General features: G+C 41.1%; 1 protein-coding gene across 1 annotated transcript in view; it reads left to right on the top strand.

Moving 5' to 3' along the window:
• LOC127102246 (uncharacterized) overlaps window positions 1-19,168 on the top strand; it is a 36,253-nt gene extending 17,085 nt beyond the window's left edge. The window contains exons 3-5 of the mRNA XM_051039645.1: window positions 18,138-18,491; window positions 18,797-18,883; window positions 18,926-19,168. Of these exons, the coding sequence (XP_050895602.1) occupies window positions 18,138-18,491; window positions 18,797-18,883; window positions 18,926-19,168 (684 nt within the window). The remainder of the gene's footprint in view (window positions 1-18,137; window positions 18,492-18,796; window positions 18,884-18,925) is intronic.
• Window positions 19,169-24,419: the final 5,251 nt, after the last annotated feature.

The raw sequence follows: 24,419 nt of genomic DNA, 5'->3' as shown, positions 1-24,419 counted from the left end.
CTATCACCCCTTATCAGGAGGTGGTTGAGACCATCAATATTGGTACCGAAGACGACAAGAAAGAGATCAAGATCGGGGCCAGTCTACAGGCCGAGAGGAAAAGACCGTTGATCATGTACTTGACTGTGTTAGAAAGGTCAATGGGTTGTGTGCTCGGTCAGCATGACGAGCCAGGTCGAAAAGAGCATGCAATATACTACCTTAGCAAAAAGTTTTCCAACTGTGAACAAAGATACTCACTGCTCGAGAAAACTTGCTGCGCTTTGGCATGGGCTGCTCGCTGACTAAGACAGTATATGTTGACTCAGACGACTCTATTGATATCAAAGATGGATCAAGTCAAGTATATTTTTGAAGAGCTCGCGTTTACCGGAAGGGTTGCTAGGTGGCAAATGATGCTGACAGAGTATGACATCCAATACACTTCACAAAAAGCCATCAAAGGAAGTGTCTTATCAGACTATCTTGCCGAGCAACCGATTGATGATTACCAACCTATGAGGTTCGACTTTCCTGATGAGGACATCATGTTTCTCAAATCGAAAGATTGCGAGGAACCACTCCCGGAGGAGGGGCCTGACCCTGAATTCAAATGGATTATGATGTTTGATGGGGCGGTCAACGTCAATGGTCGCGGAGTTGGTGCAGTGTTGATCACGCCGGAGGGGGTTCATATGCAATTTTGTGCCAGAATAACTTTTCCCTACACCAACAATGAAGCCGGACGAAGCAGAATGGGTCCGTTCTCGATACAATCAACTGAGCCTAGTTGAGGAAAAGAGACTAGCAGCTATATGCCATGGCCAACTATATCAGAGACGGATGAAGAGAGCATTTGATCAGAAAGTGCGCCCTCGGGAGTATCAAGCCGGTGAATTGGTACTCAAAAGAATTCTTCCTCCCAACACAGACCACAGGGGCAAATGGACGCCGAACTATGAAAGTCCATGCGTGGTTAAAAGAGTTTTCCCCGGCGGAGCTTTGATACTAACAACCATGGATGGCGAAGCTTCCCATCCCCTGTCAACTCATACGCAGTTAAAAACTACTTCGCATAAAATAGACCCGCTGGATAGTAAAAAGAATGGTCCAGGCAAAAAAGAGGCATCCTGACGAACCAAAAAAAAGGAATGAAGAGGTTCGGGAAAAAATTAGGGATATAAAAATAAATAAAAATATACACCCGGTGAGTCGAAAACCCGAAAGGGCGGCTCAGGCAAAAAAGGGTATCCCGGTGGATTGAAAACCCAAAAGGGCGGTCCACGCAAAAGTTAGGGAATAAGCGAATAACTGCGATCTGAGTTCATCCGTGTTATATCACCGTTTCATTCAATCCGGCAATCTTCGAAGGTAAAAGATCGACTAATCATCCACTTCAGAAAGCAAGATGCGCATAGCGTCTTGAGGACATATGAGCCATAGCAGAGTCGAAACTCGGTGGGACCCCGTTTCCACATTGCCATTAGGATAGTTTCTCTTGTTCAATTTATAGCAATCGCCTCTTTCCAAGGATCAGCTTCCTGATGTACTCGCCTATTCCTGGCACAAATTTTTCAACCAACAAAAGTCGAATAATTCAGTTAAAAAGCCTCTTTATTTTTCATTTATCAGTTTGTTTGCAAAAGATGTCTGAATTCTTGAGGAAACATATTGCATCTGAATATAATGGTGACTTTTGCAGATGATTTGCACAGGAAAACATTTAAAATTGCTTTGAATGTGCTTAATCCCGGACGGTGAATTCAAATCGAGTAATTCCCCGGGGCATACGTGTATTTTTTGATTACAAGTCACAGGAACCGGATGCCAAGTCATGAGTCCTCATCCCCAAGCAGTTGACAAAGTCTCTCCTCAGCAGAGCATGTTCCCCAGCAGAGTTTACAGTATCCAGACTGTCTATCCCCAGTAGAGTTGACAGTATCCAGACTGTATATCCCCAGCGGAGTTGACAGTGCCAGACTGTATCTTCCCAGCAACAGCGGAGTGGTTGCATACCCAACAGACAAGAGGGTGGTGTTCCCAGTGTTCATCTTGTCCCCAGCAGATTATTTTTTAACAGATTTGTTTTAATCCCCAGCCTGAGGACAATCAGCAAGTTCATATCCCTAGCAAGGGTCGATTCCTACGACATTTCCCCAGGAAGCGCTTTCCTCACAGACTCTCCTCACAGAGCCTCGCCGAACAAAGTTCCCATAGTTGATACTCCCCCAGCAAGGTCAACTTTTCAAGCAGCCAATTTATTTTTGGTGGCTCATTGGTCCCGGCAGACGGATCGTTCCCCACAAAGCATTCAAGGATTGATACAGCGATCCGCTCCCTGCCAGAGTTGCTTCCCCAAGAAGATTTCTTTTTTCTTTTGCACCATGCATAACATTTGCATTCGCATTTGCATACATATCAAGCATACACATAAGCTGATAAACAGGTTCTTCAAAGCAGACTGAAGAATTACTTTACAACCAAAGTCATGAGATCCAGCCAGAGGATCAAGTGTGAGTGATCCAGCCTGAGGGTCATTTTGAAGATTCAGCCTGAGAATCGTGTTCCAGTGATCCAGCCTGAGGGTCATTTTGAAGATTCAGCCTGAGAATCATTTTCCAGTGATCCAGCCTGAGGGTCATTTTTGAAGATTCAGCCTGAGAATCGTTTTCCCAAGAGTCAGCATAAGGTTCGTTTTGAAGATTCAGCCAGAGAGTCGACTACGAGTGTTATTTCCCCAGCGAGCCGGCTAGAGGAATAGATTGACAGCTCAACAGAAAATCATCTTACAAGAGGATCCAGCCCGCGGATCGCATTTAAAAAACAAAGTCTAATCGAAGAGTCGTTATAACATGTTCTAGCCTGAAGAATATGTACGAAGCCCAAAAAGTGGAATATTCTCGAAGATGCATATCTAACATGAAGATTGAGTGTAGATTTCGAAAGGGGGGTCAACTAGTGCATGCCTCAGATGCGAGATCCTGATGATGGGAATTTATCATCAAAACAATCCAGATCTATCCAGAAGATCAAAGTCAGGTCTAGCCTGAAGACCGGAAATAGATTCCGCCAGAGAATCGAAACAATTCAGATCTAGCCAGAAGAACGAAGAAGATCTAGCCAGAAGATCGAAGTCAGGTCTAGCCCGAAGACCGGAAATAGATTCAGCCAGAGAATCGAAACAATTCAGATCTAGCCAGAAGATCGAAGTAGATTCAGCCAGAGAATCAAAGAAAATAGATTCAGCCAGAGAATCGAAACAAAGGAGATCTAGCCAGAAGATCAAAGAAGATCTAGCCAGAAGATCGAAGAAGATCTAGCCAGAAGATTGAAATCGTATCCAGCCCGAGGATCAAAATTAACATCCAACCAGAGGACTAAATTGAGTATAGATTCAGCCAGAGGATCGAAACTCCAGATTAAGTCAGAAGACTGATTCAGATTCAACCAGAGGATCGGAAGAGAAATAAACAGTGTGGTGCATTTCAGCATTTTTGTGGTGTTCTCAGAGCACAAATTTTCGGTCTGTTTTTGGTATTCAATCACAGCTCACCTTGTTTGTCTGATAAGCTGTTCGCTTTCATCCTGCTCGGGTTAGCTGATGACTGAATAAGGGCAGCTGTAACACCCCAAAATTTGCCCTCCTTATTCACGCATTCATTTTTAGGTCATTTAACATTAGATACATTGCATTTGATCATGTCAATCGAGATTAGTTCCAAGAAGCTTGAACATCATCCAAGACACTTTGTGGGTTCTATTTAGATGATCAGTCAACACAAGGTAAAGACTTGAGTTACTTCCAACAGGGGTATATTCGTTTTTTTTTTTTATAAAATTTTTTAAATAAATAAAAAATAAATAAATAAATAAAAGAAAAAATCTCAGATTTGGACCTCTCTCATTTGAGCCCACAAAGCCATGAAAATCAGGTTATAAAAGAGGGAGAACAGACAGAAAAAGAAAGAGAAGCAAAAACACTCTGAGGTTTCCTTGGAACAAAACCCTGAACGAAACCTAGAGTGACTACCTGATAGAGAACTCAGAGCAGCCTTCAAACCCTGAAGGGAACTCAACTGCACAGAATCACCTCTGCCTCACATAAACCCTAAAGATTGTTTTGTAAACCTCACGGGTGCAACTCAATTTCAATCAAGCTCTCCAATTAGGTTTTCCTTTATTCCCATTACCTTTGCGCTTTGAAGTTGAATACTCTTAATGTTTGAGGTATGATGGATGAATTTCATTAGGTTTTTGCCCACGGGTTCATAATTATGTATGAATGTATGCCTTGAATGCTTAATCATTTAATTTCTGAAGTGTATGCCACATGGTTTGAGGTTTCTGAAACCATACTGTTATCCATGAAAAATCCAAAACCCGCAGGCGCTCGCTAGCACCTTCTCTAGGCGAGCACGCAGCGACGCTTCGCCAAGCCTTCGCTAGGCGAGATAGTAGCGATCGCGACAGCAGCATTTGCTTTTTTCTGTTTTACTCTAATCTGACTTACGTTTGTCATAGCATGTTTTCTCCTAATCCTTATCGTGTTTCACTAACCCTTTTGTTGAGTTTTTGTGAAGGCTCACATGACTTTTGCAGGGATAGCTCGCTGAATATTCCACTTTGCTTGTGGGATACCATTTGGGAGATTTATTCTGATTTCCTTGTTGGCACGTTTACTTTATACATGTTTGTTATGTATGTGTTCGTATCCCCACAGGTAGCGCGGTTCCTTCGTCAAGGACTGCCTTTTTGCATGAGCATCCCTAACCCTACCAACTCATTGATTTTTCTTCTCCTAACACGTTAATTCCTTCTACTACAGGCGAGTAAGTCTCCAAAGGTCGAGCATCCGGTAGATTGCGTAGTAACGTCGTTCGTCCAAAACCCAATCCATAACCCCGTAGTTAGGTGAACTACGGCTTGCTCTGATTCTCATTCCAGATGAGATACGTAGGCATGAGACTCGATGTCTTAGCGAGCACACTTCCCCTTAACCCCTAGGTAGCCGAGCTACGAAGACTCTGATTCTGATATTCAGATGGGATACGTATGGAGTGGATGCGACATCCGTGCGAGTCATTTTCTTTTGACCCCTTTTTTTTAGTAAATAACACATTAGATAAACCCACACCCTTTAGACAAGAACTATAAAAGTGGATCCCGTAGAGTACTACGGATGCGTAGGGGTGCTAATACCTTCCCTTCGCATAATCGACTTCTGAACCCAAGATTTGGTTGCGAGACCCTGTTTTGTCCTTTCCTTTTTCCAGGTTTACTTCGAGCGTTTCCTTTCCCTCCTTTGGGATAAATAATGCACGGTGGTGACTCTCTTGTCTTTCTTCGCCGGTTGTTTTTTTTCGCATTCCATTTTTCAGGTTGCGACACTCATGAACAAACTTTTGCTCCTTTCAAGATTAACGTTTTGACTGACGAATAGACCCCATTTGAACCTGTTGGAAGTATCTCAAGCCATTCCCCTGTGTTGACTGATCATCTAAATAGAACCCACAAAGTGTCTTGGATGATACTCAAGCTTCAAACAAAAGATGTTAGTGACACATTTTTGTGCTTTTGGTTAGTAAACAAAAGTAAGAGAAACAATGATGTATAATTCAAGCATGCTTGATGATCTCAAACCAATCACAAGGAGTCCCACCCAAAGGTAAAGGGAACCAAGATGCTAAAGATCCTTGAGGCAATGCAAATGCAATGTTATGATGCCATGAGGGATCTTAGGGTCAAAATTGGGGTCTCACAGATGCCCCTATTTAAGGTCATTCTAGCCGGAGAAGTGAAGGTTAAAATCTTCGTCTCGACGGGGTAGAATGGGCTTAAATAATAACAAAGAGACGAATTTTGGTCCCTAAGAGACCTCATGATGCAAATGTAGGTATGAAAAATGGTAGCACTCTATGGAGATATGTGTCCACAAAAGCAAAGAAATCAGAAGCCACTGATAATCCATATGAGCAATTCACTCCATGGGACCAAGACCCTGGGGACTCTCCTGGGGATAGAAAAGGGATAAAAATGCGCGAGCAGGTCACGACTCAAAGCGTGGGGAACAGAATTCCAAAGGGAAAAGATCCAATGGAAAGACTCGAGCTGACTCGAAGATGCATGTATTGGGGAATATGCTAATACAGCAAAAAACTATCCACAGCGTATACTTCGGATAAAATCCGGATGAAAACAATCCACTAAGGGACTTCGCTGGGGATGTCCACAAGGACACTCCTGGGGAAGCAGCGGGACGAGGTATTACCGGTTACTGGGTAATAAGCTCAAGGAGACATGTGATCTGAATGCCAGGTATGAGGGTGAGAGATACAACATGCTCAGGAAGAGATGAATATCCAAGACCGGTATAAGGGTGAGAGATATCAAAACTTCAAAACGTCTGAGGAAAACCTAAAAGGTATACTTCAACTCAGGGATTCTGACTCCATAGGGGACAAAAAGTCATAATAGGGAGCAGAGAGGAAGGAACACCAGGGATACCGGTTACCGGGCATATAATAGGTGACCAACCAAGGCGTGAATTGGGGAATATTCCCAAAACACTCATCATCCAAAAGAGGGCTAAAAGCAAACTCGATTACAGGATGGATATTCGACTCCACAAAGGGGATACGAATCTTACTCAACTGGGGAAGAACAAAAGGCTTCAGACCTGAGAGTGCATGAGATATACTATCTATTACCGTCAAAACATAGATAATATACTCGCATGAACGATTATCCACAACCGGTTACTGGGTTAATAAAGGATAAATCGACCGAAAAGAAAAGGCATCGGGATACCGAAACTAGGTATATAATGATGACCAATTCAGGGGAGAAACAATCGTTACCAACAACAACAAGGTTGACGAGAGATGACCCGCTGGGGATAAATTGCGTAATCAGGGCAATTATCCAAGCAAAAGAGGGAATATCAACACCGAATATTGGATGAAGATAACCGTTAAGGGGGGATTACACCTACCGGATACTGGGTAGGAAACCACGGAAAAGTAGCCGTCATTGATTATGATGAATAAAAGGTTAACTCTGCAGGGGACAGAGAACAGGTTTATGACTACCTGTATGAGGGTAGAGAACCACAGACTCCGTCGGGGATAATAATTACTAAATATTGAGCAATTATTTGTTTACCACGGGGAAACAGGAAAAGAGTCTTAAGAGACCGATCTAGGATCAAACTAGATAGGCACACCAAATCAAGACTTGTCCCGGTGAGGATATAACTCAATGGGGAAAACCATCCCAGTATATGTGTTGGGAAGGAACAAAAACAATCAACATCCACGAGGATATAACCCGGTGGGGAATATGGAAGAAAGGATAGACGCTTTCTGCTTATGGAGCTGACTTTATATGGAGAGATCAGACACACACATCTGCTTGGGGGAATATATCACCCAATAGCAGGAGACAACAAACAACGATATATGGCGAAGAATGCAACATGAATATCTGAACGTTATAATTATGCATGTATATGCGTGGTTTATGTATGATGTATGCTGACAAACAGACATATCTAACACAACCAGGTCCAGGAATCAACCACCCGGTACTACATCTCAAGAGAGAAAGCCAAGTTCACCGGGGAGTATCCAATCTGCTGGGGATCAGAGATACCAGGAAGCAAAGAACTTTGCAAGGGATAAATCATCAATCATTCCAGCTGGGGACGAGAGTTATCACAGACAAGGTCCACCACACCAACAACTCTTCTGGGGAATCTATCCGAGGAGATAAAGGATTTATCGGGATCAACCACCAAATACCGCTCTTGCCCAAAGAGATCCAAGCTGTTGAGGAAGAAAGATTGCTACTCTGCTGAAGGGAAGAGAGGTGACTCTCAACAAGCAATCCACTTGGTAGGATAAACCATAAAAGGTTCCGGAGGGAGGAGATACAGTCATGCCAGGAATATGGACAAAAATCTTACCCTGTTGGGGATCGTACCACCCTTGGGAGAGCACTGAGAAGCTCCTAAGTATCCTTTCGTCATTGTGAATGTTCACTTTGTTTAAAAACAAATTATAAAAAATTTGATCGTTTAAAACAATGATATTTTCTTAATCAAAACATGCAAAACATTTGTTGAATAGAAACAGATAAGAGTGCCAATAATTGGATAAAAGGCTCAAATTTATTTGATAGAATGGTAGTCTGCGAATGGCAAGGCTCCATAGATCTTTACAAATTTGAAATTAGTGATATATATTGGAAAAGGGATACATTGAACATAATGACCATTTCTCCACCAATTCTGAATCCGATGTATTTGAAGCTTTGGTTGATAATGAGCAAGAATCTCTGACGGACGATAATTGTAGAACAAAGTCTTGTCAGGATGCAGTTACTTGCCAAATCCCTAATTTTTCCTAGATTGCCCCGGGATGAGGTACTCAATCTAGCGGGATACATATATCATTATTTATTTTTTGTGTCTCTAACTTTTGCCTGGATCTCCCTTTCGGGTTTTCAATCCACCGAGACGCTCATTTTTGCCTAAGCCGCCCTTTCTGGTTTTCAACTTAGCGAGCTATTCAGTTTTTATTTTTTTAGGCGAAGTATTTCTTGATTGCATTTGAATTCACAGGACGAGTGAAATCCTCCCCATCCATAGTTGTAAGTATCAAAGCACCACCTGAAAAGGCTCTCTTAACAACATACGGCCCCTCATAGTTCGGAGTCCACTTGCCCCTGGAATCGGGCGCGAAAGACAAAACTTTCTTGAGCACAAAGTCACCTTCTCGGAATACACGAGGCTTGACCTTCTTATCAAAAGCTTTCTTCATCCTTTGCTGATATAACTGACCGTGGCACATGGCATTCAATCTCTTCTCTTCAATCAAATTCAGTTGGTCATAACGACTCTGAACTTATTCAGCATCAGTCAACTTGGCTTCCATCAAGACTCTCATTGATGGGATCTCCACCTCTACAGGGAGTACAGCCTCCGATCTTGACTTAACGATCATATCGTCAACGTACACCTCAATCTCCTTATGCATCATGTCATGGAACAAGGTAGTCATAGCTCGTTGATACGTGGCTCCGGCGTTCTTCAAACCGAAGGGCATCACTCGATAACAGAATGTTCCCCAAGGTGTGATGAATGTTGTCTTCTCCATATCCTCGGGTGTCATTTTAATCTGATTATATCCGGAAAATCCATCCATAAATGAGAAGACCTTGAATTTAGCTGTATTATCTACCAATGTATCAATATGTGGTAGAGGGAAATCATCTTTCGAACTAGCTTTATTCAAGTCTCTATAGTCCACACACATCCGGACTTTTCCATCTTTCTTAGGCACGAGCACAATATTGGCCACCCATTGAGGATATGTAGAAGTCACCAGAAACCCCACATCAATTTGCTTCTGAACTTCCTCTTTGATCTTCACTGCCATATCAGGATGAGTTCTTCTGAGCTTCTGCTTCACAGGCACGCACTCAGGCTTTAAAGGTAGGAAATATTGCACAATATCAGTATCTAGACCAGGCATGTCTTCATATGACCAGGCAAAGACGTCAACATATTCTCGTAGCAACTTAATTAACCCCTTCTTAACAGATTCTTCCATAAGTGCCCCAATCTTTACCTCTCGCACACAATCTTCAGACCCCAAGTTGACTGTTTCCAGATTCTCAAGATGCGGCTGAATGATCTTCTCTTCATGCTCAAGTAGACGGGTGATCTCATCAGGAATCTCTTCAACATCATCTTCCTCTGCCTCAAATACAGGGAATTCAAAATTGGGAGATGGTGTTGGGTCATTATGTTCAATGGGTTTAGAAATCAACCTGTATAATGATTTTGGATATGAAAAGCTTTTTAGAAATCAAACAAGGCAATCATTATGCAGATGAAAAAGATTGATTTTATTCCATTTTGAGGTTTTATGTGATCACCAATTTCATGCAAAAGCGAAAAGGGAAAATAAATGGAAATACAAACATTTAACATGAATTTATTGAATGAAAATATCATTGTATTTATGCGCCAACGATGTCATCACTCCTCCTTTTGGCATGGGAGAAGGGTTTTTAAACAAAGTGATCATTACGTTGACTTATGGACAACAGTTGGAATATCCACAGCGACCCAATTGTTGCAGACCCCTCCAAGGATGATGAAATTGCCAGAATCCTCTGTATCTTCTTCTAAAACGGCAGCAGCCTCCTCATCTAGACCAGTGTGGATGAAACCTCCACTCTTGAATAACCCTTGCTTGTTGAAAGTACCAGAAGAAAAACCTATGCCAGCCTGGGACTCGTTGTCTTCTAACTCAATCATTTTTCCTAAACCAGTGGTTGCACCACGCTCAATGACCAACTTTGCATCTTTGTAGGAAGCAAATGAAGGAGTTCTCTTCTCAATAGGCTCAGCTATAGATAAAGCTTGGAAAGGAGTTCCAATTTCAACCTCAGCATCTATATAAGAGAAGGAAGACAAATGGCTAACCAGGAGAGCCCTTTCTCCCCCTACCACCACCAGCTTCTTGTTTTTCTCAAATTTCAGTTTTTGGTGTAGGGTGGATGTCACGGCGCCTGCCTCGTGAATCCATGGTCTGCCTAAGAGACAACTATACGATGGGTGAATGTCCATAACCTGGAAGGTAATCTGGAAATCACTTGGTCCGATCTTGATTGGGAGATCAACTTCCCCAATCACAGTTTTGCGAGACCCATCGAAAGCCTTCACAACTACTCCACTCTGCCTCATGGGAGGCCCTTGATATGATAGCTTTGAGAGAGTGGACTTTGGCAATACGTTCAATGATGACCCGGTGTCCACCAGCATATTGGACATGACGTCGTCTTTGCAATTCATAGATATGTGTAAAGCCAAGTTGTGGTCTCTTCCCTCCTCAGGGAGATCAGAGTCACAAAAGCTCAGGTTGTTGCAAGCAGTAATGTTTGCAACAATGCTATCGAATTGCTCCAAAGTGACATCGTGATCTACATATGCCACATCCAACACCTTCTGCAGAGCCTCTCGGTGTGGTTCTGAATTTAAGAGTAAGCATAACATAGATATTTTGGATGTCGTTTGTAGAAGTTGGTCTACAACATTGTACTCGCTCCTTTTGATGAGTCTCAGCATCTCATCACAGTCTTCTTTCACATTGCCACTCGGGCCAACAGAAGTAGGAGTTTTCGGTACGGAGGAGGGCTTAACAGTAAGTGCCGGATTCAGAGAATTCACAGCGTTCCCGATTGGGCGTTCAACAAAATCAGCATTAATTTGAGGCTTCGGCGGTGCCGAAAATACACGGCCACTACGGGTCAAACCGCTAACATCGGCAATATTCACAACAGAAGAAGAGGGCAAGGACACCTTTTTCCCATTCTCTACTGCTACGGCGTTGTAGCGATAGGGAACTGCCTTTTCAGAAGAGTAAGGCACAGGACCAGCAGGCTTAATGATCAGAGCGGAAGAAGCCTTCTGCTTGCTACCATTGTACTTTATGATAACAGGCTCGGGTATCCGGAACACTAGGGAGATCACATTGACCTCAGGCTCATTTTCATCAACATTCCTGTTTTGAAGGATCTCAATGACTCCTTCGTCCAGCATTTTCTGAACATCCTTGCGCACCTGGCAACAACCCAATCGGTTAACAGAGTAGACTCGGCAACTATCATGGTCATGCTCGTAATGACTGTAGTCACACAACAAACGATGCATCTGGACCAGAGACTGTTGAATATGACTGACATATTTGACCTTTTATTTTCCAAGGCAACCCTGGACCATGTTGACAGATTTCCCATGTTCGGGCAATGGGTTCTTCTTCACATTAGGGCCTACGTCCTCAAAACATAGAATACCACACCTCACAAGGTCTTGAACCTTCTTCAAAGGGTAACAATTCTCCACGTCGTGGCCGGGAGCACCATAATGGTAAACACAATGTAACTCAGGCTTATACCACCACTAGGGGTTAGCAGGTATAGCCGGTGGGTCTCTCGGAGTAATCAGCTTCCTTTCAATCAAAGAGGGATATAACTCTGCGTACGTCATAGGAATAGGATCGAAGGTAACCCTTTTCCTCTCGTAACTCGTGCTGGTTTGATTACTGTTTCGAGGCTGGTAGGCCTGCTGCTGCGGTCGGTGCTGTTGTGGTTGATATTGCTGAGGTGGTTGCTGATTGTTGTTGTGATGCTGGTACTGTTCGTTATCTCTAAAGACATGTGCTATATGAACCACCTGGTGCTGGTTATCGGCGGGACGCACAGTCTTCCTCCTCACAGAGGGTCTTCTTGGTTTCTCATGGGAGGTCACAGCATGTGCCTCTCCATCTTTCTTCTTTGCAAACGCCCCATAACGTTTGGCAGAAGAGCCTTCTTCTCTGGTTAACCGTCCTTCACGGACCCCTTCTTCTAGACGCATCCCCATATTCACCATCTCGGTGAAGTCAGAAGGAGCGCTAGCAATCATCCGCTTATAATAAAAAGAACTTAAAGTCTTCAAAAAGATTTTAGTCATCTCTTTCTCTTCTAGAGGAGGCACGATCTGTGCTGCCACCTCTCGCCACCTCTGGGCGTACTCCTTAAATGTTTCTTTATCCTTCTGGGACATGGCTCTCAATTGATCTCTATTGGGAGCCATATCCACGTTGTACTTGTATTGCTTGACGAAGGCTTCACCGAGATCATTGAAGGATCGGATGTTCGCGCTGTCTAAACCCGTGTACCAACGCAAAGCGGCATCGGATAGACTGTCCTGAAAGTAGTGGACGAGTAGTTGGTCATTATCGGTTTGAGTTGACATCTTCCTGGCATACATGACCAGGTGGCTGAGAGGACAAGTATTTCCTTTGTACTTTTCAAAATCAGGGACCTTGAATTTCCAAGGGATCTTCACATTTGGAACCAAGCAGAGTTCGACAGCAGACTTGCCGAAAAGATCCTTCCCTCTGAGAGTTTTCAGTTCCTTGCGAAGCTCAAGAAATTGATCGTTCATAGCATCCATCTTCTCATAAACATTTGGACCCTCAGACGGCTCAGAATGATAGATGGTGTCGTCTACCCTGGGCAAAGTATGCACGACGGGAGGAGGAACGGCAAGGACCGGGCTAGATGCCGGCAGAGAAGCAAAGGTAGGAACAGGACCCTCAGGCATGAAATTGGGAGGCATCCCCCACGGGAACCCGATTGGCATGGCTGTTGGAACAAAGTGTGCACTGGCAGCAGGCACAGTAGAGGAGACAATCTCAGAGATAATTTTCCTCTGGGGAGGAGTTGAAGGTGTTGGAGAAGACTGGCTCTGGGCAGCCATGAATGACTCCATTAGGGCAGTCAATCTGGCCACTTCCTCTTTCAGCTCGCGGTTCTCTTGCTCTAAGTGATCCACCAGTCTTGAAATGTTGGCTCTAGTGTAGTACCGGTGAGTCAGCTTGTCTTCAAAATAAATGAAGGACACAAAGTTAGACCACAGGGCAAGGGACCAGAAACAAAACCTGCTTATGCATATGATGCATGCAATGCTTGTGCATATGATTTGTTTTTTATTTCAAAGGAACTTTAGAGTTTTATTTGCAAATTCTGGAAATATTAAGCATTTTATCACATATGGAAATATCTCATCAAATAATATCAGGGAAAAGAAGTGCAGCATCGTCAATCATATACAAGAGAAAAGGAAAATAATCGTCTTATGGATCCCTAGAAACAATCATCTAAAGCTCGGGACACAGGAAGATAAGTTGCGCGAAGCCTCTTCACCTCCCTCTCGTAGGCTGCCTCCATATCGGCCTTCTCTTTGGCGAGTCGATCGTACTTCCTTTTCCAGAACTTAGAAGACTGAGGAAGTAGAGAAGTCCATACATCATCAGGGTCATCAATAACCTGATGCTCAAGAAACTCAATCGAAGCATCCTTCTCCTTAATCTGCTAAAGCAACTCTTCACGTTCACGGATCCAGGCACGTGAACGGTCTTCGTCTCTCAACTCCCCTACTCCTTGATTAGGGAGGGTTGAAGGCCCAGCCATAATCATAGGTGTAGGTCTCGGATACTCGTAAGGCATGAGATACTCATACGCTCTTTTCCTAACCCAAACAGTGTAAGGCTCCAAAGCGATGCAATTCTTAGGACCTAGCTCTTTCCTTCCTTTCTTATGAATCTTGCGCCAAGCGCGGACCATTCTAGCTTTCAATCCTTGGGGATCTTTACCATCCTGAAAGAATACACCCTCTAACAGAATGTTATTGGGTTTATCCTTTAGGGGGAACCCAAGCTGCCGACGTGCCAAAACAGGATTGTAGTTAATCCCATCACATGTACCATGAAGAGGGACATTGGAGAATTCGCCACAAGAGTCAATAATCTGCACACCATCATACACACGGTTATACCAAGAGATATCATCATTAGTGAGAGACATAAGTCTCGTGGACCATCGTAGACATTTCTTGTTCTCCTTGAAAGCGACCGTCTGAGGTAAGTGAGAAATAAACCACTTATACAACAGAGGCAAACAACACACAATGGCGCCACCACCCTTTGCATTCCTCATATGCAAAGAGAAGTAGGTATCGCCCAACAGAGTCGGAACGGGATTAAGAGTAGAGAAAATCCTAATAGCGTTCACATCCACAAACTTGTCGATGTTGGGGAATAACACTAGCCCATAGATGAGAAATACAAATATGGCCTCAAAGGCGTCCTCACTCATGGCCTTCCCATACATAGTAGCTTGAGCAATGAGGAACTCAGAAGGGAGACCTTGAATTCCACCTTTGGTAGTCATATGAGCACCAACCAGAGATTCATCTATGTGTAACATGTCAGCTATCTCTTGAGAAGTAGGAATACTCTCCAAGCCACTGAACGACAACTGATCCAGAACAGGTATACCCACAAGATAAGCATACTCCTCAAGTGTAGGAAAAAGCAAAAAATCCGGAAACGTGAAGCAACGGTACAAATGATCATAAAACTGCACCAATACACTCATCAATCCTTCATCCACCTGAGTAGTCAGAAGAGGAAGAAGCTTCCCAAAACGAGCCTTGAAACCCAAAGGATCTAATACATAGGATGTCAGATTCCTTAACTCTTTCAAATCTGGTTGCCTGAAGTTGTACTTCTTTGTATTCCTTCTTTGTCTTTCCATGTCTGAAAATTTTGCAAATAAACCCCTTAAGTTCCTTGAAAATTTTCTTATTATTTTAATGATATGAATGCAAATGGGTGCATGAATGCATGAATGCAACAATCACACTCAAGGATCAAGCAAAGCACACCAAACAAAGGTCATGGGATGGATCATGTTATCCTTAATATCAACCATCCATTTTGGTGGATTATGGTTTACACCTTATCAACACCCAAGTTCCATTGATATTAAGGATACCTGAATGGATCAACCATGAATCAAGGGTTTGTTGTAAGTCACGAGCATGGAGTTTAGGTTAAGAACCACCCAAAGGGAGTGTATTAAGGTTTAAACCTGCCAAACATGTTCTACAACAGGTTCCCAAAATCATCATCCCATCTTTTGGATATTATCGGAGAAACGACTACTCGTATTCCAAAAATATTCTCAAGAGAGACTCTTATGAGTGTAGTATCGCGTAACAATCGTATCAAATCTTACACTTGAACGACTTTCGCACTACATCCTACGAATAGGCCAAGATGGGCTTGGTAAACTAAGGTCCTTGGCTTCTAAGGTCTATATTGGAAAGAGTAATGTCTAACCACAACTTACTTGTGTGACATTATTGATCCCAACATAACATCCACCAAGTGAATCGACTTGCAAGTCAACTCGCTAAGGAATAACTCCACACAAGTCGACAAGACTATGCCATTCTCCTATCCTAAGTGCACTCGAGTCCGGGTATAGAACTCATCTCACAAAGATCAGCAAGCATACAAGGAATTAATATTCAAGCAATTCAATCATTACATATAATACAGTAATCCCAAATTGCACAAAAATGTGTCACAAAAAAAAAATATACAATACAATACAACAAATATGAAAAGTAGGCAAAACCCACTAGGATTTATAGTCCCCACCAGAGTCGCCACTTTTCTGTAGCGGGGTATTCATTACCATTAGAGATATTGACTAAATCCAAGGTAAATCATACAAGTCGAGTCGCCACCGCACTTCTATTTATCCAAAGGAATGGTTAGAAAGCGAACAAAAACCTAAAAGTTTTATCGAATCAAAAACTAGTAAAAAATGTCAGAGATCTGGGTAAGGGGGTTGGTTATGCAATGGGAAGGTATTAGGCACCCAAAGCATCCTAGGTACTCCTAGGGAGCCCTTTTCACATTTGTTGCAAAGGTTGTGTTTTTTTTGAAAATTTATTTGTGCAAACATGATTGAAGGGATGAGAAAAGCGTGTATGTTTATCTAATGTACTACTTACTAAAAGAAGGGTCAAAAGAAAATGACTCACACGGACGTCGCATCCACTGCATACGTATCTCATCTGAATCTGAGAATCAGAGTCTTCGTAGCTCGGCTACCTAAGGGTTAAAGAGGAGTGTGCTCGATAAGACATCGCGTCTTATGCCTACGTATCTCATTTGGGATGAAAATCAGAGCAAAACGTAGTTCGACCAACTACGGGTAAGGGTTGTGTTTTGGGGTGAACGACGTTACTACGCAATCTACCGGATGCTCGACCTTTGGAGACTTACTCGCATGTAGTAGAAGGAGATAACGTGTTCTTAGGAGAAGAAAACTCAATGAGTTTGGGGTGTTTAGGGATGCTCATGCAAAAAGGCAGTCCTAGATGAAGGAACCGCGCTACCTTAAATGACATGCCACGAGAGGCTATACGAAACCTAAGAAATCGGTAACATGCGGGAAAAGTAAAGGGATCGAGAGATCTACCGTATGGATAAAGATCCGAAGTAACAGCAATTAGATAAATAAGAAACCCAAAGACTCTTCCAAGCTAAACACCATCAAAGGAAGCGAGTCAGTACAGGTAATCGGAATAGACCTCTAGGTGGTACCCCATAAATAAAGTGGAACACCAGGCAAGCCATCTCTGCAAGAGTCATATGAGCCCTCACAAAACAAAACCCAACAAACAGGTTAGAGAAACAAGATAGGGTAATCAATTGTTGTCCCCAAATCAAAATGTAACCACATGAATCATGCCATTAAAATTCACAAAAAGCTCACAAAAAGCAACCAAGGGTAGGAGGCCCAAACCTCTTGTCAAACACATGCATCAAAAGGGTATCAAATTCACCCATAATACCTCATACATTCAGAGCATTCAAATTAAAAGCATAAAGTAATGGGAATAAGGCAAACCTGACTGGAGAGATCGAATGAAATTGAATTGTCCGGTTGGGTTTGCAAAGCAATCTGAGGGTCTATATGAGAGGGAATTGGTTCTTTGCCGATGAGTTCCCTTCAGTCTCTGGAGGTTGCTCTAAACTCTGTTAGCTCTTCTCTCACTATCTTTTCCCTGCCAGGGTAATAGGAATAGAATTTTGTTTCACTGAAACTCTGAATTTATAACCTGATTTTTGTGGAGATGTGGGCTCAAATGTGAGAGGCCCAAGTCCAAAATTTTTCTGTTATATTTTATTTATTTATTTATTTATTTATTCGTTTTTTTTTAAACACGTGGGCTTCGCCTAGCGAGGATGACAGTTCAAGAAATTCCTCTGAGCGTAGGTGATTCTGGTGGCTTTTCTTGGGACTCGCTAGGCGACCCATTCTGCTCGCCTAGCAAGCATGACAGCTCATGAACAAACTTTTGCTCCTTTCAAGATTAACGTTTTGACTGACGAATAGACCCCATTTGAACCTGTTGGAAGTATCTCAAGTCATTCCCTTGTGTTGACTGATCATCTAAATAGAACCCACAAAGTGTCTTGGATGATACTCAAGCTTCAAACAAAAGATGTTAGTGACACATTTTTGTGCTTTTGGTTAGTAAACAAAAGTAAGAGAAACAATGATGTATAATTCAAGCATGCTTGATGATCTCAAACCAATCACAAGGAGTCCCACCCAAAGGCAAAGGGAACCAAGATGCTAAAGATCCTTGAGGCAATGTAAATGCAATGTTATGATGCCATGAGGGATCTTAGGGTCAAAATTGGGGTCTTACAGACAATGTGTCATTACATTATGTGAAGAATGCTGGAAGATGCGAGTATGTTATTCAAAGGAGGATAGCTTTTGAGAGGGAATTCGGTAAGGATGCCCTAAAATGTAAGGAGGTTGTGGAGCTTATAGAGGCTGTTGGATTAATGAAGATTGTCACAAATTTTGGTCCTTGTTATGAAAGTCTAGTCAAGGAGTTTGTGGTGACCATTCCTGATGGGTGTGATGATGTGAAGAGTAAAGATTATAGGAAGGTGTATGTTAAAGGAAATGTCATAAAAATTTCTCCTGATGTGATCAACAAGTTTCAGGGAAGGACTGAAGAACCTCAGGCTGAGCTAGAGATTACAGATGACCAAGTGTGCAAGGAGATAACTGCCAAGCAGGTGAAACACTAGCCAAACAGAGGAAAGTTGTCTGCTGGAAAGCTGAGTGTCAAGTATGCAATCCTTCATAGGATTCGAACTGCCAATTGGGTGCCTACAGATCACACTTCAACCATCTATACTGGGCTTGGGAAGTTTATATATGTTATTGGAATAATAAGAGCTTTTGATTTTGGGAAGTACATTTTTGAACAAGTTCTGAAGCAGGCCTTCTCAACTACTGTTAAGATGCATATCTGCTTTCCCTCACTCATCTATGGGATAATTCTGAACGAACATCCTGGAATCTTACTGGTTATTGATAGTTGAAGAAAAGGGAATCTCCTTTATCCCTAGATTACAAACTGTTTGCTGGAACACATTTTCCAAATATTGTCATGACATCTTCTCAGGTACCTGGCCCTGCCACTTCTAAGAAGAGTGTTATTACATAGTTGAAAAAGACATGTAAAGAATTGGATGATTTCATTCGGTCTAGCACTGCTACAAAGATAAAGCTTGAAAAATTGATCAAGGCTTTGATGGAAGAAGAGGAAAAGGAAGCTGAACATGGTGGTGATGACAATGTTGGAGCTGATGTTGAGGACTCTGCTGGTGGCAATGATGTTGAGAATGATGAAGAAGTTGAAGAAGAGGAGTATGCTACTACAGACTCATATAGTCAGGAAGATATCTGATTATAGTGTGGTTTTTTTATGGTTTTGTTTTATGGTCAATGACCAGGATTTCTAGCACCCTTGTGTGCTTTTGTTTGTGCTACTTAACTTTATGAATGTGGCTTCTTTGTTTTGGTTAGCTGCTTACCTTTGTCATATTATGGCTAAAAATGGGGAGTAATGTCTATGTGCTCTAACCAATAACCATTAATTACTGGATGCTTTTAAGGGGGGGTCCCTGTTCTAGAACTTTTGACTGTTGTGAAGAGATGCCAGACATGATATCCTGACATCATGTTGTCTAAGGATTTATTTGTGTGTGAGGATTATTTCTTCTTCTGCTGCATATGCCTCTGATGTTTGAACTTGGACAAGTCATTTTGTTTTGGATGTTCCCTTGAGGGGGAGTCCTGATTATATGTGGCAATGGGAGTATAGAACCTGTCTATTATGTAACTGCATGATTGCTTCTGATTTGTGTGTGTTTGATCTTGTTTTTCAAACCTATGTATTTATGTTGTAACCTGGAGTGTGGTGTTTGTGTGCAAGGGTTATTTGGTTATTTTACCCAAACTTTGCCAAAGGGGGAGATTGTTAATTCTCTGTATTTGTGATTGGCAGTAATTTTGGTAAAACTAACTTAGAAGCAACATGTTGAACAAGATGTCCTAACATGTGGATCCGACATCTTGTCTGTTACAGGTTTACTCTTGGTAACGTTTGTTTGATTAACAAATTACTGGATATTCTTGGAATATTAAGTAATCCTATGTGGCGTCCAAGATTGAGGAATCAGAGATTCTATATGAATTTAAAGTTATTCTATTTTTCTAAATGTTGAGACATTTTAGGAAACTCTTGATTGTAGACCTAATTTTGTGCATAAGTTTCTGTAGACTTTTGGCATTTGTCTTGCTGTGTGTTTGAAGCCCAAATCCATTGTAGACTTTGGCTATATATATAATGCCACAAACCTAATTGTAGTACGTATCAAATATTGTTTTACTGAGTTGTTAGGTTTGTATGTTCATGTTAATTATGAGCCTCTATAATATGATCTTGCTATAAGAGTAGGACTGTCTCTATTGAGTTGTAAGTTATGTCAATCACTCTCAAGCTTTTAAGCATTGAGTGATTATGTGTCTGTGAAGTGTGACTTCTGAAACTTTCATAAATATATTGATTCATCGTTGTTGTGATTGAAAGGGAAGTGAGAAAGGTCTCATACCTAGGAGAGTCTTAGGTAGAAGTTAAGCACGGGTAGTGATTAGGGAGTAGATTGTAAACTGGAGATAGTTTGCTAAAGGTCTACAAACTGATACTATTTAGTGGATTTCCTCCCTGGCTTGGTAGCCCCCAAATGTAGGTGTTGTTGTACATAGAACTAGGTTACCAACTATGTGTGTTCTGTTATTTTCTGTACTCATAATTGTATGTTATATTGTCATTATGTTTTTATCAGATATCAGTGTCTCAACATCTCTTAGGACATCTAATATCTACATACCAGAATTTCATTTTGGATAATTTGCCTGTTAGGAATCTCTAGAATCTTTTATTGGATGATTTTCTTGTGAGAGATCTCCATAATTGTCAAGAACATTCTAAAGTATTGTCAGGTCATGTATGAACCTGTTGATATACTCCCTTTGAATTTTCTAATGTTGTCAGGTCATGTTTGAACCGTTGTTGGAACTGTTTGATATTCTTCGGCATTGTCAGGTCATGTATGAACCTGGTGCTGAAACTTCCTTTATTTGTTTTCCAGTGTTGTCAGGTCATGTTTGAACCTGTTGTTGGAACTGTTTGATATTCCCCGGTATTGTCAGATCATGTATGAACCTGTTGGTGAAACTTTCTTTATTTGTTTTTAGTGTTGTCAGGTCATGTTTGAACGTGTTGATGGAACTTTTTAAATATCCCAAAGTTGTCAGGTCATGTATGAACCTGTTGCTGAACTTTTTATTCCAATGTCGTCAGGTCATGTATGAACCTGTTGACTAAACTTATTTGAATGTCTAGGTGTTGTCAGGTCATGTATGAAACTATTTGATCAAACTCTTTATGTTTTCTAATATTGACAAGTCATGGTTGAACCTGTTGATTGGAATTCTTTGAATTTTCTAGTGTTGTCAGGTCATGTCTAAACCTGTTATTAAAACTCTTTGAACATTCCAACGTTTTTAGGCCATGTATGAACTTGTTGTTGTTAAAAAAATCCTTTGAATATTTAAGTGTTTTCAGGTCATGAATGAACCTGTGGATAAAATTTTATTTGAATATTCCAAAGTTGCTAGGTCATGTATGACCCTATTTTTGAACTTTTCTTTGAATTTCCCAAGTGTTATCAGGTCATGTCTGAACCTGTGGGTGGAAATTTTCTTTGAACGTTCCAAAGTTGTCAGGTCATTTATGAACTTGTTGAACTTTTCTTTGAATTTACCAAGTGTTATCATGTCATGTCTGAACCAGTGGGTGGAACTTTTCTTTGAATGTTCCAATGTTGAGGTCATGTATGAACCTATTGTTGAACATTTCTTTTTATGTTTTTCAATGTTTCCAGGTCATGTATGAACCTGTTGATGGAATTCTTTGAATTTTCTAGTTGTCGTCAGGTCATGTTTGAACTTGTTGTTCAAATTCCTTATGTTTCCCAACATTGCCCGGTCATGTATAAACCTGTTGATTAAGCTATCAAATCCAATTCTAAGGTGTAGTCAGGTCATGTCTAAACCTATTTATTGAACCTTTCTTTGAATATTCCACTGTTGTCAGGTCATGTCTGAAGCTATTGCTGAATTTTTCTTTGAATACTCCAAGTGTCGTCAGGTCATGTATGAACCTATTAATGAAAATTGCTTTGTATATTTTCCAATATTGTCAAGTCATGTATAAACCTATTGTTGAATTTTTCTTTGAGTTTTCTAGTGTTGTCAGGTCATGTATGAACCTGTTGATAAAATTATTAGAAATCTCCAAAATTGGCAGGTCATTTATGAACCTGTTGATTAAACTTTCCTTGATATTACAGTGTTGTCAGGTCATGTTTGAACCTGTTGTTGAAACTCTCTAAATATTCCAATGGCCAGGTCACGTATGAACTTGTTGTTGAAATTTTCCTCAATTTTCAAGTGTTGTTAGGTCATGTATGAACATATTGTTGAAACTTTCTTTAAATATTCAAGTCCTCATCAGGTCATGTCTGAACCTGTTTGTTGAACCTTTCTTTGTTTGTGTTCCCTGGTATTGTTAGGTCATGTATGAATCTGTTGTTGAAGCTTTCTTTGAACATTTTTTAGTGTTACCAGGTCATATATGAACTTGTTCATAAAATCTCTTTGAATATTCACCAGTGTCTTTTCTCCAACTGAATTGTTATCCTCATCAAGTTTCTACTCTCATTTTTGTTCTTTGTGGGCCACCTTTACCTTGTCTCCATCATCCCCCATAGATATGTCTTTCATCATTCATTCATCATGAAATATCCTATTAGGTTTCATCATATCTCTAGCAGATCAAAATCAATCAAACAAAAGAGAGTCATGCATCCATGTATATCATATCATATCATGACAGTTGCATTTTAGGATCAAAATTCGGGTCTTCTTAGTATTTAATTATCTCTCATTATGATCATATGAAGAGTGTCCTACTTCATATTCTATGGTTAAAGATATTTAAATAGAGGCAACTGTCACACCCCAATTTTGACCCTGAATCACCGATTCATTGCATCTCTACATAGCATAACATGCATTTCATACCACATAATGCCTATAATATCAGTCAAAATAAATTTTCGGATCTACAGGAAAATCGATTGAATCACTTTTCAAATGTGCATCAAAATAGCAGGCAAAAAAATTTCAAAATCAAGCTTGCAAACAACAGATTTATTAATCTACGTTTCACCTAGTTTTATCTGGTGTGCTCGAATTATTTTTCGGTCACATTTTTATCCGTCTGAACGTTTTAACCGGGTGTTTTCCATTTTAAATTTTGACAAAAACCTATATGTTTTCGAGAAGTTTATTTCGCACTAATCATTATGGTGCAGTCATTTTAATTTTTTGGGCATTTTCGCTTCCAATTTTTATTCATTTTTTATCCATTTATTTATGTTTTTAGTCAAAATAATTGGGCCGACTATTCAGAATTAGTTGTGTTTTTTGTTTGATTTTTATTTGTGTCATTTATTTTTTATTAATTGATGAAGTTATGTGTATTATTTTAATTTATCATAGAAAAATCAAAAAAAATTGAAAATATCTCTTATCATCAACTCTCCATGTGCCATGTGTCCCCTATTTTTAAATTGGTTGGCATTATGAGTGGAAACACCACTCAGAGTGTATTACGTTTCATGAAATAGCAAAAGGACCAATGAAAATCATACACACACGTGAAGTGTGTGTGTGTGTGTGTGTGTGTGTGAGAGAGAGAGAGGGGGGGGGAGAGAGAGAGAGAGAGAGAGCAAAAAAAATATTGAATTTTTAATCCTTCCTCTTTGGTGCAGCCCTCACGCATTTTTTCTCATTTTCACTTTTTTAGTTTCCTCTTCATAAACCCTCACGACACTAATTTTTCTCTCACACTCATTTCACTCGCACAGTTATAATCTTAATTCCCTCATTCATATTTTCTCATACTCACACTCATATTCTCTTCCCTCACTCATTCTCTCTTTTCACTCTAAAACCCTCACTCATTTTCTCCCTTTTGGACCTCTCTCCGTTAACCACTGCGCAGCCACCTCAACCTCTTTCACCTCCCTTCGTTAACCATCACGTAACCACCTCAACCTCCTTTACCTCCCTCCATTAACACCAAACATATCACCCTCAAGTTTCTCCTCCATAACACCCTTCAAAACACCCTTCACTGCTCCCTTGCTCCACCTCTCTAGCCACCCTCAAGTTTCTCCTCCATAACACCCTTCAAACACAACAAAATACCTCAAAAGCTCCCCCACCTTTCCATAAAACACGGTGTTGCTCCTCCATAATAGCTCACAACAACTCAAAACTCACTTTCCTCTTCTTCCAACAACAACATCGTGACACTCACTCTATAACACTTCTCAAACTCTTCAAAACCATTCCTTCTTCACCAAAATATGAACACAAAAAACTCACTCACACCACGAAACACACTCGAATAAACTCCACCGTGAACACCACGCAATCGTGCCAAGTTTCTGTTTCCGTTGGTTTGCCGTGCGTTTTCGTTTCCGGTACGATTTGTGTTTGTTATCCTTTCTTTGTTTTTGGTT

This window comes from Lathyrus oleraceus, chromosome 7, assembly GCF_024323335.1.
Source record: "Lathyrus oleraceus cultivar Zhongwan6 chromosome 7, CAAS_Psat_ZW6_1.0, whole genome shotgun sequence".
NCBI lineage: Eukaryota > Viridiplantae > Streptophyta > Magnoliopsida > Fabales > Fabaceae > Lathyrus > Lathyrus oleraceus.
Note: the sequence above shows the minus strand (reverse complement) of the source record. Positions and strands in the feature narration are given on the sequence as shown.